At 36.6% G+C, this 22571-nt stretch overlaps 1 protein-coding gene across 2 annotated transcripts in view; it reads right to left on the bottom strand.

Moving 5' to 3' along the window:
• Window positions 1-22571, bottom strand: part of LOC131440502 (uncharacterized) — a 591719-nt gene that overhangs the window by 225300 nt on the left and 343848 nt on the right. For both annotated transcript variants that reach the window (XM_058611827.1, XM_058611826.1), the window contains exon 3: window positions 7929-8061. In XM_058611827.1, the coding sequence (XP_058467810.1) occupies window positions 7929-8061 (133 nt within the window). The remainder of the gene's footprint in view (window positions 1-7928; window positions 8062-22571) is intronic.

Genomic DNA, 22571 nt, shown 5'->3' on the forward strand with positions numbered 1-22571 from the left:
ACAAATTCAATGTTCTGCCAACGAACCCTTGTTTTTCTCGTTTTCCCATCTAAATAACAAGCCCAGGTAAAATCCTTCTTCCAAAGTTATGAAGAATCAGGTCCACACAAGGAAAACTTTCTGTCACGCTTCCGTTGATGTGCCTTTATCATTGGGTACAGGATATGAGTTTAAGGGAGGATGAAAGAAACATCCACCGATTTCTCGAAAACATGGATGTCGGCGGATGTGGAAGCTGAAAGAGATCCGCCACTTGCTGTGCCACCGACAGGCGGTGGCAGCTTAGATGAAAGAAGAAAACCCCATTGGATTATTGATATAAGATTGTCAATTTCAAACATAAATAGGTACATTCCTTCCTTTATCCTAAGCTTTCACGAATGACAGGCACTGCGGGGCGCGTGTGTTGAATGAATAGATTGAAACATGAAAAAGTTCGTTCTTTGTCAAAGGACGAAAGGGTTCTTTGTGCATAAACTGTAAACGACTAATTCCCCGAAAAATAGTTTAAAAGAAAGCCTATGTCGTGTGGTTCTTTGAAATTTCATTCCGGAAAGGCTTTGCTAATCCAAATAACCTTTGGTTTTGTATTCGGACATCATATAATCAATGAAACTAATTTAATCGGAATAATGTCCCTATTGTATGAATACTCTCTTGTGATTGCAATTTGTGGTATTTCAAGAACATTGGTTTTTAATTCAGCAAGAATGATAGCGTGATGGATAGGACCACGCCTTTCACGTAGGAGGGTTAAGGGTTAAGAAGTTTTTTTGATCCGAGAGGCGGATGATCTTAAGGTTAAAACTTCTAAAATCGAAATAAAAAAATGGCTACATTTGGGTAATCACTTTATGAAATAATCTTTCGTAAAACAAGGGGGTAGAAGTCCAGCTAAATGACAGGTGAGACATAGTAAAAGATGTTGCAGTTAGCATTCGTAATACCGAGATTTTCATTGACTTCATCTCTTATCTGCATCAATCGCAAATCTCTCCAGTAGATTGGGTAAGTCACTCGTGGGCCAATTTTAACTTTCATATGAATCTCTCGGTAATCCGCTCAGCGGTCGGCTCTCAGGTTCGACTTCGTTTGTAAACATGACAACGTATAAATTGTATAAGCACATAATCCTCGCCCACAACTCGTGAACAGCGTATGGAAAAATCGATGAAAATAATAGTCATTTCACTTTTCAAAATGGGGCCCCGATGAGGAACACGAAAATGCATTTTGCAATGCCCATACTATGAAGATCATCGTGTTTATCTTACATCTTGATATTTAATGTAGCGTTAGTTATTATTATTATTATTATTATTATTATTATTATTATTATTATTATTATTATTATTATTATTATTATTATTATTATTATTATTATTATTATTATTATTATTATTATTATTATTATTATTATTATTATTATTATTATTATTATTATTTTTATTATTATTATTATTATTACTATTATAATTATTATTATTGTTATCTTACCGCGTTTTGTATGTGCTCAAAACTATCGACGGCGCACAACACCCGTCACGCACGAACGCCAAGAGTAGTTACGTAGCGTTCGTACAGCCGAGGAATACGCGCATCAGCTTGAGCTGCAACGGAAGAGCAACTTGGCGCGGCGACTTTTGAAGATGACTGGAGGAATATAAGGTCCGCCATAAGTAGGACTTCTGCAACCGTTCTAGGTACGAGGTTATCGAATCGAGGAAATGACTAGTTTGACGGCGAATGCCAGCAGTTAGTCGAAAAGAAAAATGCAGCAAGGGCGATGATGCTGCAATACCGCACGAGAGCGAACGAGGAATGATACAAACAGGCGCGGGACAGACAGAATACGGTTTTCCGGAAAAAAAGCGCCACCAGGAAGATACACACGGAAGTTTTATGTGAACCGCTTACGTAGAGGCCACATGCCACAGGCCGACATTTGCAGAAACATCAGTAACAATTTTCTCACGAACGACTGTGAATTGATCGACAGATGGAAGTAGCACTAGGACGAGCATCTGAATGTAGAAGAGTAAGATACAAAGAACGGTAAGTAAGATGGGCGTGTTCGAGGATAAAAGTTTTTCCAACAAAAACTATTTATTGTCCAAACTGAATTCCTTATCTAGTGTCTTCTAATAGAAAACTAAACTAAACTGAAAGTCATTATCATTTAAGATTCTAATAACACTCAATTTGTGAGAAAATTACACCGAATAACCTATTGTTAGTTTCTTGATATTAGCAGAAAATATCAGTGCTGAATTAGAAAAAGTTTTTGCCAGAACAATTTTTGTCGTGACGACTTACTTTAACACATGGATCAATAAGTGCCGAGACTAAAGCAGAGATGACGCTCGTAGTAAACCAGTAACCACGTCTTTCTAGAGTACTAACCTTTGCTTGAAACGGGTCAAAATTTTAGGTCGATCCGACCAGAAACAGTTGAGTTATCGAGGTTGGAGTAAAGTCGTTTTGTAGTTTGTTTAAAAAATGAAAAAAACCGAATTTTGTGTTTTGATAAAACATTGTTTTTTAATGGGTAAAAACACCGTGCAAGCGAAACAATGGATTGAAAAATGTTATCCGGACTCTTGTCCATCAAAAACAATGATTTGTCGGTGGTTCGCCGAGTTTAAACGTGGTCGTACCGACACAAATGACGCGGAACGCTCGGGTAGACCTGTGCAAGCCGTTACACCGGAAAATGTGAGTGAAGTGACAAAAATTATAATGAAAGATCGTAAAGTGAAGCTCCATGAGATTGCTGAGATGACACAGATATCATATGGAAGTGTATTTACTATCCAAGTCGGTTCCGCGATTGCTTTCGATGGAACAAAAACAGCCTGCCACAAGTCGATGAAAACAATGGCGAAATTGAACGAATTGGGCTTTGATCTGCTTCTCCACACCCTATACTTGCCAGATTTAGCCCCCAGTGACTACTGGCTCCTTGCTGATTTTAAAAAAATTCTCCAGGGAAAAAGATTTGGCTCAAATGAGGAGGTCATCGTTGAAAGTGAAGCTATTTTGAAGCGAAAGATAATTTTTTTTATAAACATGGTATTGAAAAATTGGCAAAACGTTGGAACCATTGTATCACCCTAAAAGGTGATTATGTTGATGAATAAAAAAAAATTGCAAAAAAATATTGTTTCCATTGTTAGTCTCGGGACTGATCCATGTGTTACTATGGGGTGCCTTTTCAAAATTAGCCACATGGAAGAATGGGCAGAACTTAATCGTGAATATCTCGACTTGTATTAATGACAGCAACATAATTCTTTCACTATTTCATCAAAAATATGATTAGGAATTTATGATAAAATGTTAAACAGTGTTAGATAACCACAAGCAACTCAAAAATTTAGTTTTCTCAAAATTAGAAAACAACGCGGAAATCTCTTCAACTGACTGCGTGTGAAAAAGGGAACCGTGGTCGAAAATCGATCATTTCTTCTTGTGCGTTGGATGGAAGCGGACGTCGTGGGAATGATTTAATCAACCAGCAGCGTCGGAGAGTACACCTTCTGCGTGGTTAACCGTTGTGCACTCGAAAAAAAAAACACCTTTAACCACCCGAATGGGTACCCGGGTACCCATTTTTTTAAATCGCTGTAAGTTGAGCATTTTTCAACCGATTGAAGTAATTTTAGCACTGTTGGATTCAGGAACTTAAGCTCTTTGGGATTGGTACCCATAAAGATGGACATGGTGCTCCTGGTTCCCAGGAACCCGGATATCCTAAATGAGTTCCGACATCGAGGCATTTATACACGGATTTCACGTATTTTTGTAATCTTATCTAAGAATTGCTATATGAAATCAAGTGCTATGCTGAGTTGTTATGTTTATATATTTCAGGGGGCATCCGTTATGTACGTAACATAAAATTTTGAATTTTTCTACCACTCCTTTCCCCCTTTGTCGAGCATTTCTCAATCTTTTCACCATGTATTGTCACGTATTTTTGAAACCTCTCCCCCCTAAACGCGTGACGTACTTTATGTATGTTCCCTTATATACTTCACTTTCTTATCTTCAGTTTGAAAATTATTATGTACTTCAGGCCTATTGCGAGGAGCACGCAATACAATTTTTAATTCTGGCAACAAACATTTCGAAACATCACGAAGTTACTTCCCAAACAGTTTCGTTCTCATTTATATTTCCTTTTTTTCGTTCTATGAGAGTAAGTCCAGAATAGGCCAACTACCCTTTAGATGACGTCATTTTTCTACAAAAGGTTCATTTTGGTACGGCCTTTCTCAAATAGCTGGTTTGGAAAAGTTTCAAATTAGTAAATGACATTTATGGTGGAAAACACAAGTGTCGGAACATTCTACGGAAATCCGGATTAACGGGAACCAGAAGAACCTACTACAGCAATATACACGGCCATCGAAAAGTGGATAAATTTCTGAATTTACCCGTACTGAAAAAATTCAAATCGGATGGAATTTGCCTTAGTTACAAGCATTTTTATTTGTGGGTACCCGGGTACCCATTCGGGTGTTTACGTAATAAAAAAAATTTGAGCCCCACCATTCGACCCCCCTTACTGTAAAATGAAAAGTCAAAGCATGAGAAGTTATGGTCCAACTAGTTCTTGGAATTGACCGAATTGCAGAATCTTAGTTTAAACCTAACTCAGAAATTTCTTATTTTGAAATTCGAAAAGGTACCCGGGTACCCATTCGAGTGCATAAGGGTTAAAAACCTCAAACGCTCAGGTCGAAACTCTTCTACTGGACTTCAGCCGTCCGGTGGAGCACATGTCAATGAAAGCAGGCCTTTTGCGTGGTGTAAAGCCTCAAACGCTTAGGTCGTGCTTTCATGTGGACTTCAGTCGTCAGGTGGAACAGTCGTCAATAATGGAAGCAGACCTTGCTTTCACTTGGACTTCGATCGTCGGAAGGTGGAGCAGTCGCTAGTAATAAGAGCAGACCTTTAGTGTTGTACAATGCAAACGACCACCAACATCATCCTGTTGGTGGTCGTTTGCATTGGAGCAAAATACAACGGAAAATGAACATTAACATTATGCAAAATCAGCCCTTCTAAGGCTCTAAATATTCAATAAAGAACTATAAATATTGCTTCTTTGTAAATCGAAAATTAAAATTATCAGTGTAGTGCAACTCTAAGCTTATTTGATCAGTTTTATGCAATTTTCACAGTTCTAAATTCGCAACAGGGTTCAAAATCGTTTATATTCAATCAGTGTTTAATATCTTAGAAAATTATACAATTTGGCTCTTTTGGGATGCCAGAAATTAATCCCGTACAGCATTTTGATAGTATCTTTTACTAAAATATTGAAATCCGAAATGAAATAATCGACATCACAATTCTCTAAGGTGCCATTTAGAACCATAATTTTATACTCAAAAAATTATGCGAAATTTTACTTCACTATACTGTTTACGGCCCATTTTTCAACCAGTTGTAGTTTGTGTTCATCTTTCTGCAGATTTGCTAAAGACTGTCCCAAAAAGTCTGTACGCAACAAAAAACCGCTTCCATTTCGCAATGGCTTCGAATCTGTCAATTTTTATGGCTGGATACTGTTGTTTACACTCTTCTCTAATCACTTGTGCAGTTGTTTATTCATTTCATTAGTTTGTGTCGAAATGCGTGGACTTTCAGCAGAACAACGTCGAAAAATTGTGTACAAATGGTGCACAGAACGCGGATTGTCACAGAGAAAGATAGCAAAAATGGAAGGAGTAAGTGAAAAAGCCTTTGAGGATAAACCGAAAACGGGTCGAAAAAAAGGTCCTGCTAACCCTCAGTTGGATAAACGTATACTGAAGGCGTTCGAGCAAAAGAAGGAGGTTTCAGTTCGGGATGTGGCCAAAAAAGTGGGGACTTCGATGTCAAATGTTCTTCGTGCTAAAGAACGTTTGAATCTTCGAACCTATAAAAAGCAGAAACAACCAAAAAAAGTTGTCCGAAACAAGAAGCATCGATCAGGCCGAGGGTTCGAAAGCTATACAATACGATTCTTGCTGGAAATTTGAACTGCATAATCATGGACGATGAAACCTACGTGAAACTCGCTTACAAATCCTTGACGGGACCACAATATTATACGATGCGAGAAGGGCAAGTGTTAAACCAGACCGAGACATCGATTGAAGTCGAAAAATTTGGTAAGAAAGCTATGGTCTGGCAAGCAATTTGTAGCTGCGGTAAGATTTCGAAACCCTTCATCACCACTGCTTCAATGAACAGCGAAATATACATCAAGGAATGTTTACAAAAACCACTTCTACCCATGATTCGAAGCCACAAGGATTCTGTTGTCTTCTGGCTAGATCTTGCTTCTTGCCACTACTTGAAATCAACGGTAGAATGGTATACTATCAAAAATGTCACTTTCGTCCCAAAAGACATGAATCCACCAAATTTGGCTGTCGTTGTCATCGTGCTCATTATGGTGCGATCGAGGAATCACCAAGCGAAATACAAAGCTTGTTACCGCAAGCGGAAGAAGCAGGGGACTCCAACAGAATACATATCAGTTTCGCATTCACGGACAACAGGTCATCCTGGAAATATAAGACGGAAGTCAGCAGTATCCATCGGAAGTCAATGGTATCCATCGGAATTTGAACTCAACTCGTCACTCTCCATCACGAATGCCTTCATAAAAGGTTCTTTTCAGAACCACTATTATTCTATCATAAGGAACTATACTGGTTATTTCGTAATATTTGTGTGTCAGAATGTTTAATGTAACTAATCTGTACTGTAGCCTATCGATCAACTAATTTATATTCGGAAGTGTAAAGTAAAAGTGGCAGTTTTATTCGTATTCACGACATCCAGTTATGTCTCTAACATTACACACCTGTACTTTTTTTTTCTCTTGAAAAAGCCGCTCTTGCAATATATGGAAGGTTGACAGGGAAAATAAACGAAAATTTGATTGATTTTGTGAAAATCACTAGTACAAAACTTGTTTGTAGGATTTCTAGTTTTTGCCATTATAATTATTCGATAAAAATAGGTTCAAAAAGTTTGGTCCTTTTCAAAAGACAGTCTAGATTAATTTTGGAAAAACAAAGTATACAAAGTGGCTTTTTGTGACAAAGTCTACATGTCGAAAACAGTTTCATTTAAATCTGAGAAGGTATCGCCAACATTTGTTCGAGCTGGCGCGAAACTCGTCATCGGTCTTATCCCATGGTCGTATAACTTACTAAGAGCTAATTCTTGACCTCTTCTCATTGTAATCTCTGGACCTCTGGAAGAGTCTGATGAGTCGTTGCCCGTCCGTAAAATAGGTGAAGCATAAACATTTTCCCTCTTCCATATCTTTTATCCTTTCCTGATAACGGTGAAAATGGGAACGGCCAGTAACGGTGACTGTCATTTTGTTGGGAAGTTCGATTTGAACCGGAATGAGAATTTTAATTTCCCATGTCATTTCCTAACCAACTCTTCAATTCAACCAGCAGAAAACATGGTGATATCAGTGGATAATCTGCCAAAACAATCGTTACAACGCAACGTAAACTGAGAATTTCCACTCTAAATACTAACAACCACCCTTATTCCCTTATTCTCAGGTTATTTGAATAACACGAATTGACTTGGATTAAATAATTCGCATTTCCCCCTCATAATGGAATTCTATTGCACAGATTTTTACCTTGACTTAATAACACTAAGCAAGAGTCTGAAAAACACCTCCCGTTTGATTGCGTGTGTTTGTGGCTCAGAATTAAGATACTTATTATTTTGATTCAAATCAATTCACACTTTGTACTAGTTTTCATATTTGTGAAGCTCACCGCCATATTATGAACGAAGACTTGGCCACTTGTACTTTTTAGCGAAAACTTAGTTGATAGTAAAAATGAGGTCAATCGTCCGTCGTTTTTCCACTTCTGTAAAAAAAAGACTCTCACCTGTACAACGGCTTTCCAGCACTTTCGCGGAACCACAGCACCATGTAAACGCGATCGTTTGCTTCATCCGGAGTAATATCACAGGGCAGGGTTGCCGTTCGACCGAGCACGGCTTCCACAGTCGTCGTCGATACTGGAATGAAAAACGTAGAATGAAAATTTATCAGTGTGTAAATGCTGCGCTAATGTTTGTGGGAAGGTTAAGTTTACTAATGTCATTCTCGCTTGAGAAAACGAAAACTGACCCAGAGCCGCTTCATCAAACAAACACTTTTGGGTTCGCACTTGGCAACGGGGGTGTGAGCAAACCCGATATAAGAATCAATTTTGGAACTGACTCGAATTTCAGCTCAATAACTTCGAAACTGGCTTCAAACAAACAGTTTGACAGCAGTTATGTTGAAACTGGATTAGTTTTGGCATCCAGCGAAAACGGCATAAATTTACTGAGCCTTAAAAGGGGCACGTTAAACAATGTTCAGTGATCCAGCGACTGAAAGCACCGAAAAATGTTGATTACAGTTCATCTTCAATGGGCAATGAGAAAAAGGAACCACTTTGATAAAACAATCAATAACTTTCTGATAGGAGAGTAGGTATTCGTGTGACAAATGATGCTGCAGACAAATGGGAGTTACGGCAAAGAATCAATAAAGATATCCCCTTTGTTTGGTTACACTGATGGATATTAGATTAGTGCTGATACATATTTGAACAGGTAGAGAGTAGCGAAACTTTGATACACACAATTCGAACTTATTTATCATGAAAGAAACAACTCGTGTTCGAAGTCTGGCTGTATTGATATCGGAATAAAAAAAAACTAATGTTGTCATGTTTTCAAGAACTTGTTTCGTTTGATTCAAAATTAAACGAAACTTTGAAGGTAAATTAAATAAATTACTTGCAGTCAAATAATTTCATTTTCGTTTTCTTGCGAATCTGTTAAATATTACTAATTGCTAGAAAAAAATATAACACTCGGATTTCTGTTTCACTATTACAGGATAAAAGCGTTCAAATCTGATACTAATTGATATTCAATCAGAAAATTAGAACAAACGAACCATTAGTGGTTAGGTACACCTGAATAAGAAAAAAAACGATGTTCCATAATTAATTTAGCCGCGATTGTCATCCGTCTGGAAAATTCATTCAGTACCATTTGAATGTTTTAGTAGCAGTGAAATACTGCCATGTAAATACATTCCGTGTGCTAGCCAATTATGGAAGTGAAATAAGTAATTACCGTTTGTCAACGTATTTACGTTTTGCATATTTAGTCCATATCAGATCGGCTTCGTGAGGGAAATGAATGAATAGGAGCATTATGGATTGAATGTGTATTTCATTGAAGAGGATGTGATTTGTCGCTTGTGTTTCAGCGTTTTCAGCATAAATACAAAAGCTATTAATATTATATTAGTCCCGTCAAGTTATCAAAATATTGGAGCCGTGACAAAGACAATTTATTCAAATTTAGACAGTCATAATAGAGCAATTAATACAAATTTCATAGCGTACTCCCGGATAATGCGCGGTATTTAACAGTTGTTAAACTTTACCTTCAAAGTTCTGAATTTCTGAAGCTTATTAGTGTAAAGTTGTTGCGCGGCCTAGTAACATTTCATCAAACTCCACATATTTCGGTTTGGATGCCTACGCCTTCGATATGCAAGATGGAGAGACCAATTCGACTCAAAACTTGATTCTAAATAAGCTAATGAATTTTAAAGTAATTTAAAAATTCGAGCCGAAACTATTCACTGCTTATGGACCTTTGACCCGTCCATAAGCAGTGAATAGTTTCGGCTCGAATTTTTAAATTACTTTAAAATTCATTAGCTTATTTAGAATCAAGTGCAGTGCAGTGTTGTGAACAATTGAACGGTGTCCAGAGTCCAATTTGTTTTTCACTTCAAAAACTTTAAACGTTGCTTGAGGAATGAATGCAGCTAGATATGAAGGAAGTGTGTTTGCTTCGACTAAATAATACTGATAATGTTCTATTCAATTCAACTAGAAGTACGAAGGAAATAAACTCGCTACCAAAATGCGCTATTTGAAGCAAAAGAGGCTATAATAAAATAATACAGCGTATAGTATACAAGGGGACTAGAGTTTAAAAATTCAAACCGTCATTTAGACCGATACTGCATAAGATGGAAAAAGTAGTTTACTCCCGTACAAACCATGCAATGATAATTTTTACAAGAATATCACATTCATATTTCTGAAAGTATGAGTAGTAGGAAAAAGTCATCAGTACACTAATAGCTGGATTAAAACAGTTTTTACCTATTCTATCCAGAATACCTTGCTCGAAATCTATTTTTACATTGTGGATCAAGCTCATAGATCGAATGACTGTCATTTCTAGATCCGGAGATATAATGGTATAAGAGACCTAACCGACAAAACGCGTTGTTTTTCTTAACACTTAATTTTCTTAGGAATGGCTGACTTTAACAAACCTAATCTCGTTCGAAAGCTGCTATTGCATTGTGAACCAAATTCGAAGTTCAAATGGCTGTCAAATCAGGTTCCGGAGATATAATGGTATAAGTGACGTAGCCGACAACGCTTGTTTTTTCAACGCTCAATTTTCTTAAAGATGGCTGGGCCTATTTTAACAAGCCTCGTTTGACAGCTTCTGTTGAACCATTGATAAAGTTCGTAGATCAAATGGTTATCACTTCTGGTTCCTGAGATATAAGTGATGTAATCGACTAATCGCTTAGTTTTCCTTGGCTAAATTTTCTCGAAGATGGCTCAGCGAATTTCTATGAACTTAGACATTACTTCGGCATCTTAGAGCTTAAGCAATTGCCTTTGAAATTTAAAAAAAGGTAAAAAATACTTAAGTTAAATTAAATTTAAAAAAAAAACCTTAATTAAAAAATAGATGTATTTAAAATCTACAATGTGGTCAAGTGTGGAAAGGTTATGACGAACATTTCCGGTTTGGGAGTGGTCTAATATGTGACGTTACCGACAAATCCTAGTTTTTAAATGCACTCATATTTAACACATGGGCTGAAATGTCCCGGGCCTAACACATAGAGGGCGCTAGTTTAACTAAAGTCATATTTTCAGTTAATATCAAGCTTTAAAAGACAGCTGTTGAAATTTCATGACATCCTATTCATTAGTTTGTGAGTTATTGTGCTAAGAGTGACGCTTTTGTTATTTTCAGCCAAATGGATCAAAAACAATTTCGCGTTTTAATTTTTCACTGCTTCTTGATGGGAAAAATACCGTTCAAGCAAAGCAATGGCTTGAAAAGTGTTATGGAGACTCCGCTCCATCAGACACAACAATAAAACGTTGTAAAAATTTTGGTTCATGAAGCCAACGCACCGTGTCACAATTCACTCCCAGTGATTACTGGCTGTTCGTAGACCTGAAAAAAATTCTCGCCAGTAAGAAATTTCGCATGAATTAAGAAATTATCGCTGAAGCTGAGGCCTATTTTGAGGCAAAGACAAATCGTTCTACAAAAGTGGTATTGAAATGTTAGAGCGGTACTGAAATGATTGCGTTGCTCTTAATGGAGATTACGTTGATGAATAAAGTTAATTTTGAACCAAAAAACGTGTTCTCGTTGTTAGGCCCTTGATTTTTCAGTTAGGCCCGGGAAGTTCGAGTAGTGGGTGCCACCAGATCCGGCCAGAGCACCGCGTCTTCGCCCTTATGGTATTCTTGATGAACGACGAAACTTCCGGCAGACATTTCCTACATTAATTTCCCTGTTCACGGCCATTTCGAAGCAAAGAAGAACAGCTTTGGCATTCCCATCTCGCGCTCAGCTGCTGCTGTTTCTTGGGAAACTTGGTGTGTAAAATGAACTTCATCTCGGACTTTACTTCCTTCGTGGAGGAAGTAAAATACGAATTACCCTGCCAGTCGTTGCCATCCAGGGTTAGATAGGTCTCGTCGTCCATCACCACTGCCACGTCAAGATTCGCCGGGAAGATCAAGTTGACCATCTTATTCATCCGCTGCAGCTGCTGCCTTGACTGCAGCTCCGAAACCAGTGGACGCGGCTTCCGCTTCTTGACATATATGTTCGACAGGTACTTTCTAACTGTTTGGCCGGTTGCATCTACCTCTCTCGGTCTTCCTATTCAGCTTCCTATCGTTCAGGATAGTCGGCCGTCCGGAATCGGATTTTCTTTCGAGGCACTGATTGTTGTCTAATAGTGCCATGATGTTGTAGATGCCGGAACGTGCGTATTCGTTATCCACAAAGTGCCGCACGATGTCCGTTTTCGACGCGGTGGGGTGCACACTTCTGACCGGAGTTGCTTCACTGTTATTTCCATCACAGTTAGAGTTCGACTGATAGAGCTGTCAAATTTCGTCTGCTGACTCATAGGTTACAATGATTGATGCTGAATGAGTAGTTTCGTTAGTGCGGGTGAAGGTAAACCCATGAGAAATCGGCAATTTTCTTCACCTCATTTTTAAGACGACAATGTAAATTTTTGAGTTCAAGATTTTTATCATTAAATTGACAGAATGGAAGTTCGAATGTTACAGAATATATTTCATAAATAGAGGTTCACAGCTCAGTAGGCAGCTTTGGGCCACTGCCAATGCGGATAAAAAACGTAAGAAGTCATCAGAAAATCAGTAAAAACGCTATTGCGTCAAGTTTCTAAATCAATTTCACTTCGAATCAATATTTTTTCATTTTTACTTTCATGATATTATATAATATTATATTAAAATTTACGATATAATCTATAGTAAAAATAAGAATTGAAGAGCATACACATCCCTTAATCATTTTTTTCCTATACAAGGAAAGTTATCAGGTGTACAACTTTGCTTCCGCCGTTTTCCGATAGGTGGCTGTACCGGTTGAGACTGGTTAAAATACATAGATGATAATGCCTTTTAAGTGAGTGTGTACAGTGCCTAACGAATTGTCATCGCCGTTTCAGTGACAGTTGTTCTTGTTTTCGTATGATTCACGCTCGAACATGTCTGTTTATGCGCCCAATTCTCGCCATTTGCGGGAAGTTTTACTTTTCTGTTACAATTCGAAAAAAATGCAACTGAAGCGCATCGAATGCTTCCAAAAACTTAGGGTGATGATGGTGGAAGAGAAAAAACCTTCAAAGATGAATAACAATTTACTACGAGCTTTTAAAACCGGGTGAAACCATCACAGGAGATCGCTACCGAAAGCAACTGATGCGCCTTAGTCGCGCGCTAAAAGAAAAGCGGCCACAGTATCAAGAGCGGCCACAGTATCCTCCAACACGACAATGCTCGGACTCACGTCGCAAAAGTGGTCAAAAAGTACCTGGAAACGCTAAAATGGGAAGTCTTGCCCCACACGCCGTATTCCCCAGATGAGGCCCTTTCTGACTTCCACCTATTCCGTTCGATGGCACACGGCCTGGCAGATCAACATTTTCAATCCTTCGAAGAGTTGGAAAAATGAATTGCTTCATGGATAGCGTCTAAAAAGACTCCTTTTTTCGAGCCGGGATCCGAAAATTTCCGGAAAGATGGGAGAAAGTTGTCGCTAGCGACGGACAATACTTTGAATAATACATCTGTAAGCACTTTTTCGCAATAAAGCTTTAAATTTTGGGAAAAAATGGCGGAAGCAAAGTTGTACACCTAATATTATTCAAAGTTTTATCAATTGAAACAATTATAAATTCAATTATGATAGTTGATAATAATTGTGACTCAGGGCACCCGACAAGGAGGGTGCTTTGGAATGACAATAAATTTTCAAGTTCAATTTTTATGTGATCTGTTGTAAAAGAATATATTACAAAATATTACAATGAAGGTAAGGAGGTATACTAAAATGCCAGAGTGCGAATTATTTAAATACCTTTAATTAATTATATACCTAGTTAAAAAAAATGGCCCAAGGCTACCAAGTAAAAGTTAAGAATTTTACTCCCAATTTTCCTTCGTTGTTACTTCTTAGGACCGACGGGAAAATTTTGGGTCTAATCGCATCACTATTCGTTACATATCATTCAAATAATCAGCAAATAAATACGATGACTCGAGTTATGAGATGGTTATTGGTACAATTACCCTATATATGAAAATATCACTTCACATAAACGTTTATGACCTTTCAAAAGAGATATACGTCTTTTTTCTCGAATACGGAACGGTGGATGCGAGCCTTATAAATTGTTTGAGCTCGTGCATCATTTAAAGCATCCGCTATCACAACACCAATACAAGAAAAATGACGAACGAGCATAAACTGAGTAATTTCCTGATCCTCGGAATATAATTCAGATTTCACCAATCAGAATCAAAGTTCGTTTAGATCCAACAAAGCTGCTCTGAATTGAGCCTTCAGTAGCAGCGATATACATGTACACGATTCAAGCATAGTCCCTGATAGGACGACTACAATGCGAGGAGATACACTGTTCGGCTTACCCGCTGTGTTGGTTCAATCTACTGCAAAAATCCAATTTCCACACATGAATCAATTTCCAATGGATGAACAGAATCATCCATTCGTCCAGTGGCTCTACCCAAAACGGAATGTCCGGAGAACGAACCTGGATGTGTCCCCCTTCCTATCCACCATACTAGCATTACTGAACAACCGTTAGGATTTCTTGTATCTCGTTTCTCGTCTTAGCTCGTGATCGGTTCAATCTTTTATATCGCCTTCAACCGACCCATTTGGTGTAAGGTTGTCTGCGATTATATGCGATTCTGATGATTCCGATCCCGGAAATGACGAGAGAAATTCAGCACTGAAATATGAATGGAATCCGTATTCAGTACACCACCAATGCCTCGTAAATACATCGTATGTGGGGATAAACATGTTGTTCGGCTTTCTTCTTGCAAATTCCAGAGAAGTGTTGTATACGTAAAAAGGATACATTCCATCCATGCGGATACGCTATTGTTTAAGATTTTTTTCTCTATCGTATCATTAAATGGAGAAAGTGTGATGATGTTCATTCATATGAATAATTCATTTTTTTAACGCGTTTCATTATCGTTGTTGAATTAATCATGCTTGCAGCCATTTCATGACACAGGAATTCTTTGATGCAGAGAGATTAATTTTCCTGTGTCGAATATGCAAAGCTTTACGTAACAAGGTTATTTTTTCAGAGTTCCTTTTGCAAGCAAATTTTATCTCAAATGTAGAAAATGAATAGATAAAAACAATTTAAAAGTATTCGTTGTATAAGTGCTAAAGAGAGATAAAAGATCGTTCCACGTAGTCTGCAGTATTATGTGCCATAATCAAAGCGAAGCTATGACATACCTTCTGAATTTTGATGGAAATGTCTTCTAATTATGCATTGAACAGTTGGTTGGAAGATAAACAGTTCATAAAGTGAGATAATAAATATTATTGCCTTTGGCTATATTAGCATGTAGGGATTTGTTTCATTGGTGATACGCCAGAGGTCGAAAGGCGGCTACGGTTACGTTGCTGATTCTCAGATCTCGATAGTAAAATCAAAGCTAACGGTTATTGTGAGGGTCCTGTGCTGAATATTTTACAGCCGGACGGGTGCCTCAGCAATATTTGCCTTCATTTCCATAGTGTGACAAGAATTAAACTTATGTTTTTACTGCTACCGTAGGGTTGTTCCATTGTTGCGAGCTACACATTTGAATTTAGAAACAGCATATACGATGTATAACTATAACGTAGTGACAGAAAATTATTATTTTGGTACGGATGGAACCAGTCTAGAGATTGAGTGGCATCCGGTAACCAAAATACTTCAGCCAAGAATTGATTCACTGGATTTCTACTGCCATGTGGTGAGAGATAATAAAACCTCACAGATAAGAAGAATTTGTAAATTTACATATTTTTTCATGCACTCATTTGGAGCAAGAAATTATGTTTACTTTACATTTTGTTTTGAACGTAAATAAAATTATATCCTCGTTAACTAAAAGTCTACAAATTTCAATGCAGCTTTAAATCGATAACGGTTTCCAATAAAATTTTCAATGAATGTGATGCTCATTGCATATTATCACTCATTTATATGTCGTGTAACTTTCTTTATTTATTTGCCATTCTCATATAGAAAGTTTATGCGATTTCAGTGAAAACCGACTCAGTTCGACGAACTAAACAAATGTCTGTGAGTATGTAACGAAAATGTGTACTCGATTTTCTCGGAGATGGCTCGACCGATTTTCACAAACTTAGATTAAAAGAAAGGTGTCTTGGTCCCATAGGGCGCTATTGAATTTTACTCGGATCGGCTTCCGGTTAGGGAGTAATTCGATTTTCTCAGAGACCACTCAACCGATTTTCTTCAACTAGGATTTAAATTGAACGCCTTGTAGTCTCATATGTTGCTATTGAATTTCATCTGGAAGCGACTTCTGGTTCCGAAGTTATAGGGTGTGTTAATTATTATACACCGTTACTTAAAACGGTGAAACAAAATACGCAAAATTCTAAACTGGTCACAAAACTACAAAAGTCGATAGCCATTATCAGAAGGCAGCTAAACAAACTGATTCTGGCTATCCTGGCTCACGGTTTTCGAATAACGACGGGAGAAAATAGTCATATGCTCAAAAGTGAATTTCACTAACGTTCTCAGAACCGATATTTCCAATCTTAGGGTCAAATGAAAAGTTAGGTCTTATGGTCCTACCAAAGATTACTGCATATTTTCGGATTCAACAAAAATTTAAACCGTCGTTTTGAGTACGATGGCAAAGTCGTATAAAAACTTTAAAATTTGAATAAAAACTAGTAGAGTTTGGTACGTCATGTTAGTTGGTGGCCGTACGAACCGACTTCGATTATATCGGTTCTCGGGTTCCGGTACTGGAATTACATATAATAGAGAACCCACTTCGTTTTCTTAAGGATGACCTACGCGAACAAAGCACTGTTTCATTCTGTAGGTTATACTAGTTAACGCACAAACAATCCCTTGGATTCTTTCAAAAATCAAAGAGAAACATTTTGAAAAGTTTCTCATCAGTTTTAATCATCAGTTTAGTGCCAATCCAGAATAATTTGATTAGCTTCGTGCACTTTTGCGAAATTCGTTCGAGGAAAATGTTCCGAACATTCTTTAATATCTTAGAGAATTCCACAATTTGGCTCTCCTGAATGCCAGAAATGAATCCTGTACAATATTTTCATCATTTCTTTCAATGAATTATGCAAATCCGAAAAGAAATAATCGACATCAAAATCACCTATTCGTGAAAAAACTACAAACGAAAACACGAATGAGAAAGCCAAAATTGATTCAGCTTGGAATTAATCGGCAGTGCGAACAGATTTGTTTTGGTTCTTTCGAAAAGCCAATTTAGCTTTAAACAAGATCGATTGCGTCAGACAGTTTCTAATCGTTTAAACTGGAGGAAAAGAAAACGAAAAGTGGACGACGGTGTGGAAAATTATACAAAATCAGCCGTTCTAATGTTCCGTATCTACGTTACTTTCTTAGCAATTCAAAGATAAGAGTCATCAGTTTAGTGAAAATCTAGAATAATTTGATAGGCTGTACACTTTTCGCTGTGCGTAATTCGCACCAAACGAATGCAAATAAACCCAGCATACGGCATATCAATATCATAGAAAATACCATCTTCTGATACCTGAAATGAATTCCGCGATTACATCATTCAGCTGCTGGTCGTTTGCATGCGAGTAACAGAAAAAATACATTTAATAGATCCGAAATAATTGTTAACTGTGAAATGGTAACCTTCGGTTTTTTTCAGAATCCAAAGCGTTTTACAAAGATTTTACATGAAATGGATAATTTATTAGTAGATCAATGTACCAAAATAAATGTGCATTTTTAAAGTGTGCTGTCTTTTGTCGACAGCATTCCTACGAGAATCTCGTGGTTATATCTCTAACACTACATACTACAAGTTCTTCAACTAAGATCGAGTACTTCCTTCTTGCCTCATCCACCTCGAATTAATTCGCAACCAGTGGCATCTCACCCGCCAAAGCGGCATACACAGAAAAAAATAATGAAATTTACACGTCATGTACATCAATAATATAATGAAATAGACAGAAGTTGAATCGAAAATTTGATTTAAAATAATGATCGATGTACAATTGAATTGGATTTCATAGATTTTCTCATGAACTAGACTGTATATTTCAAAAAACGCTTAGAGCTGTAAAGTAACTTTCTATTCAAATACCTGCTCCAAATATGTGCATGAAAATTGATGTAAATTCAAAAAATAATTTTATCTGTGTATTTCCCAAAACATTTTTTTTCTGTTGCTGATAATTTATTATTTTAGCCATTGATTTTTCTCCTAACAAATACACAGAACTAATAAGTAATGTTTGTAGTATTTGAAAAAGTTTTTACAATAATGCTTCGTAACTTGCTGTTAATTTTATCTAAATTTAAATTTAATCTAAATTAAAAAAAAGGGCGGCATCTCTCTCCACTTCACCCTTTTGCCTGCAGCAAAATAACATAATTTGATAAAAGAATATACTCATCTATGCATGATGGACGCGACGATTTTTTGGATGCATGATACTTGGTGTAAAATGATCAGTAAAATCGATTCCATGTATTTAGAAGGACCACATGAAACGCTATCATGTTCATTTTACCCCAAGTTCCCTTTTTATACTGCTTTGTATTCAAGCTTAACTATATAACATAAAACCGAAGAACTTGCATAAAAGCGAATAGAGTTTTTTCTGATGTAAAAAAATCTAACAAATTTATTGCATACAGTTTTAATGAGAGCACCAAACTCGTTGTACCGTTTTACCCCATTTCTTTACCAGAACCAATACGATCTATTAATAATGGTTCATATTACGTACAAAACATCTATGATAAAATCAAACACAATGGGAATGACAGTACTAGCCTGTTTAACCCGTTTTACCCAAATTTATATCAAAAGTCGTATTTCTGGTTGAACTTTCATTGACATACCGAAAGCAAGTGATTGCGGTTAATGAAAATCGATTGAAATTACGAAGAAAATAGTAAAAATAGGCTGATTTAAAAAAATATTAAGGCTCCAATAAAGAAAAATTAGGGTAAAGCGGTATAACAGAATTCGTGCGGTCATTCAATCAATTGGTACTCTTATTTCTAGGTCTTTCTTCGATTTTTACCTTTTTTTATATATATAAAAAATAGGTATAGAATTCGCTCAAACTTTCGAAAATTTTTCCGAGGCCCGGAGGGCCGAATGACATATACCAATCGATTCAGCTCGACGAACTGAGCAAATGTCTGTGTGTGTGTGTGTATGTGTGTGTGTCTGTATGTGTGTTGTCAACTAAGAGGTCGAGATCTCAGAGATGGCTGGACCGATTTTGATCAAACTAGTCGCAAATGAAAGGTCTCCCCGTCACCCAAAACGCTATTGAATGGTTTTGAGATCGGATGTTTACTTTTTGAGTTATTCGAAGTTTTATGTCAAAATTTCCAGTTTTTTGACAGTATCTGTCACAATTGACCTTGAAAACAGAATATGTTTTCAGACTTAGATTCCGCACGATAATACCTATTCAACAAGCCATAGATTGTTAAAATCCGTCCATTTTTAACGGAAATATCGAAATTTTTGTGTAAACGACTTTTCCCCCTATTCCAGCAGTAGGAGTTTTGAGCGCTGTATGACAAAGCAATGCTTGGGAGCAACGGAAAACATGAGTTTTTATTCTGTTACATACAATTGTTTCTAAGTACCAAAAAGACTGTGTACAGCATCCTTTTTCATGACAATTTGCCTCGGGCCGATTTTAGCACGGCTCGTTTTTGGCAACATAATCGTTCGAATATGACATATATAAACCAGATGATGGCAGATTTTTTTTTTAATTATATTGTTTTAAACTACTTACAGCAATGAATGCTGGAAGAACATAACATCCATATACCATTCGAATCAGTTCGTCGAGATCAGCAAATTCGTGTGTGACAAATAATTTCACTCAATTTTCTCTGAAAATTTCTTTTCTACAAATTCAGATTCATACGAAAATTCGTATGCTCCCAAACAAAGTTCCTGAATTATGTTTGGTACCGACCTCTGGTTCCGGAACTACAGGATGATATGTGAAACGAAATCAAAATTGTGTAACTCATTCTTCTCGTAGATGGCTGAACCGATCTAAGATTCAAATGAAATCTAAGAATCATCTAAGATGCAAATGAAAAGTTTCAAGATTCTTTAAAACATCTTGCTCTTCAGTCAGATCCAACTTCCGGTTTCGGGGATACAGGGTGATTAGTATAAAAATGTCTATTCCACATAAATTAATCAGGTTTATCGGGTTAGCAGATTTGGATAGTCGATAAAAAAAATTAACTTTTTTCAGTTTTAGTGGTATTCAGTTGTCGATTCAGAAGGCACCTAAAAATTTAATTCGTGCTATGATTTCTCAAAGATGTCTTCACTGATTTTTAAATATTTTGAAACAAATGTAAACTATACAGCTATTCAGGTGAATTTATCTGACTTCGGCCATACCGATTTTAGAATTCCGGTTCCAGTATAAAATCGTTTCTCAAAGCTCAATCGTTTTCTCAAAAAAGCCTAATCAAATTTCAGAAACTAAAATTCAAATTGAATTAAACTTATATACAAAATTAATTAGTTTTATACATACATACAAAAATTAATGAATTTTATCCAATTAAGCTTCAAAGTTGTACTCAAAACTGTAATTTATTCGTCATATGGCCATACGAATCGGTTTGGGTTATGCTGGTTCCTGAATACCGGCTCTGGAAGTACCTTAAATTACCGTAAACTCTAAAGTGGAACTTACATATCATGGCATGTTTAATCGATTATCACACTTCTAGATTTAAATTCGATTGTATTTGCAGTTTCGACATTACAGAGTAATGAGTGATTACAATCTCAAATTGTCGCTTAAAACGACGGTCACTAAAATAATGTAATGAAAACTTAAACACCGAGGAATATTCATGCAAAAAACACATGCGGATTGATAAAAAAAGGTATCATCTCACTGCTAGGTGGATTAATCACGTTTTATCAACCGCAATCACCCTGCTTTCGGTATGCTAAAGAAAGTCTAACCAGAAATACGACTTATGAAATAAAATGGGGGTAAAACGGTATAAAAAGATTCGTGCGGCCATTGAATTGTAATCTTATTTCTAGGTCTTTCTTCGTAATATCAATCGATTATTATCAACCGCAATCAGCCTGCGGTCAATCCATTTATCTAACTTATGAGCATGTCAGGAATACCTTCCGATTGGTGGAATTGAATTTTTTCCTGAGTTTCAGTTAGTTTCCAAAGTAATGTCAGATACAAGAGGAATTAAAGCAAAACGGGCATGATAGTGAATTTTGCGGATCTTCTAACTATCATAAATCGATTCTACAGAAAAATTTGCATAAGAAATACTAATTTTGAAAATGTTTGCTAATGTTTTTATTAAACTATTGAGCAAAGTCGCGTTTTTGATCGTTTTTTCCACACTTTGCAATGGTTGGTCATATTGGAGCTGCTTCGGGATTGCAAATCTGAATTCAACATAAAATTATATTTGTGGGAAAATTGGGGTAAAACTATGTAGCGCGAAGCATATGGTCATGGAGACTATCTGTTAATTATTTTTTGAGGTTATATGCGAAACATAGAACTGCCTTGTTTAACCATAATTGGTCCAAACACCGATCAGTAGAACTTTTTTTTCTGTAAATTCATGGAAGAAGATGACTGGGGGTAAAACAGAATACAGTTATTGGCGATCAATCTTATTAAAAACAATCCATTTATCTTACTTATGAACATGTTAGGAATACCTTCCGATTGGTCGAATTAAATGTTTGATTGTTTTCCCCACTGTGCGGGGCTTGTACTATGAAACCTCCACAGATAAAAATATTCTGTAAACTCACATAAATTTTCATGCACATATTCGGAGCAGGCAATAAAACACAAAGTTACTTCACAATTGTGTTCGTTTTAATATAATTTAATCGCAAAACTAAGCGTTACTTGAAGGATACAGTTCTATTCATCGAAAATTCAATGATATCCAACTTAATTTTTCATCGATGATAGTTTTCAATTGGGCTTTCGATTCAATTCATGACTATTCCATGTTATTATTAATAAACATGTCGTGTAAATTTCATTATTTCTTTCTGTGTCGAATGAGATAAATCAATGAAAATTTATCACTGTTAACGAGGAAGCTAAATTTAGAAATATTGATTTTCAGTTCGCAGCGCAGATTGATTCCAATATTATCTCTAATTTTTTTTTTTTTGTTCAGAATAAAATCCCATATCACTTTGACTGTGAATGTTTCAATATGTTCCAGCTAACAGTTTATCATATACACTCGAACAACAATGCAGCATATCGCACCGCACAGACGTCCTTAAACTGAATCGAATATATACACATTTATGATTGCTTTTTATTATCTGCACCCGGTGCTTTTTCGAAACTATTGATTTCCCATGTCTACTATCATCTCAAGCGCTCGACTACTGGAATGTCTCCTCGTCGAGACACTATTTTAGTCAACCGTCGGTGTGATTTGGTTGTATACTTTTCAGATGCAATCAGTTTCGTTGCAGAGACTTTGCTGAATCACCATTACTTTTACGACTATTATTATTATTATTGGA

Source organism: Malaya genurostris, chromosome 1 (assembly GCF_030247185.1).
Source record: "Malaya genurostris strain Urasoe2022 chromosome 1, Malgen_1.1, whole genome shotgun sequence".
Taxonomy (NCBI): domain Eukaryota; kingdom Metazoa; phylum Arthropoda; class Insecta; order Diptera; family Culicidae; genus Malaya; species Malaya genurostris.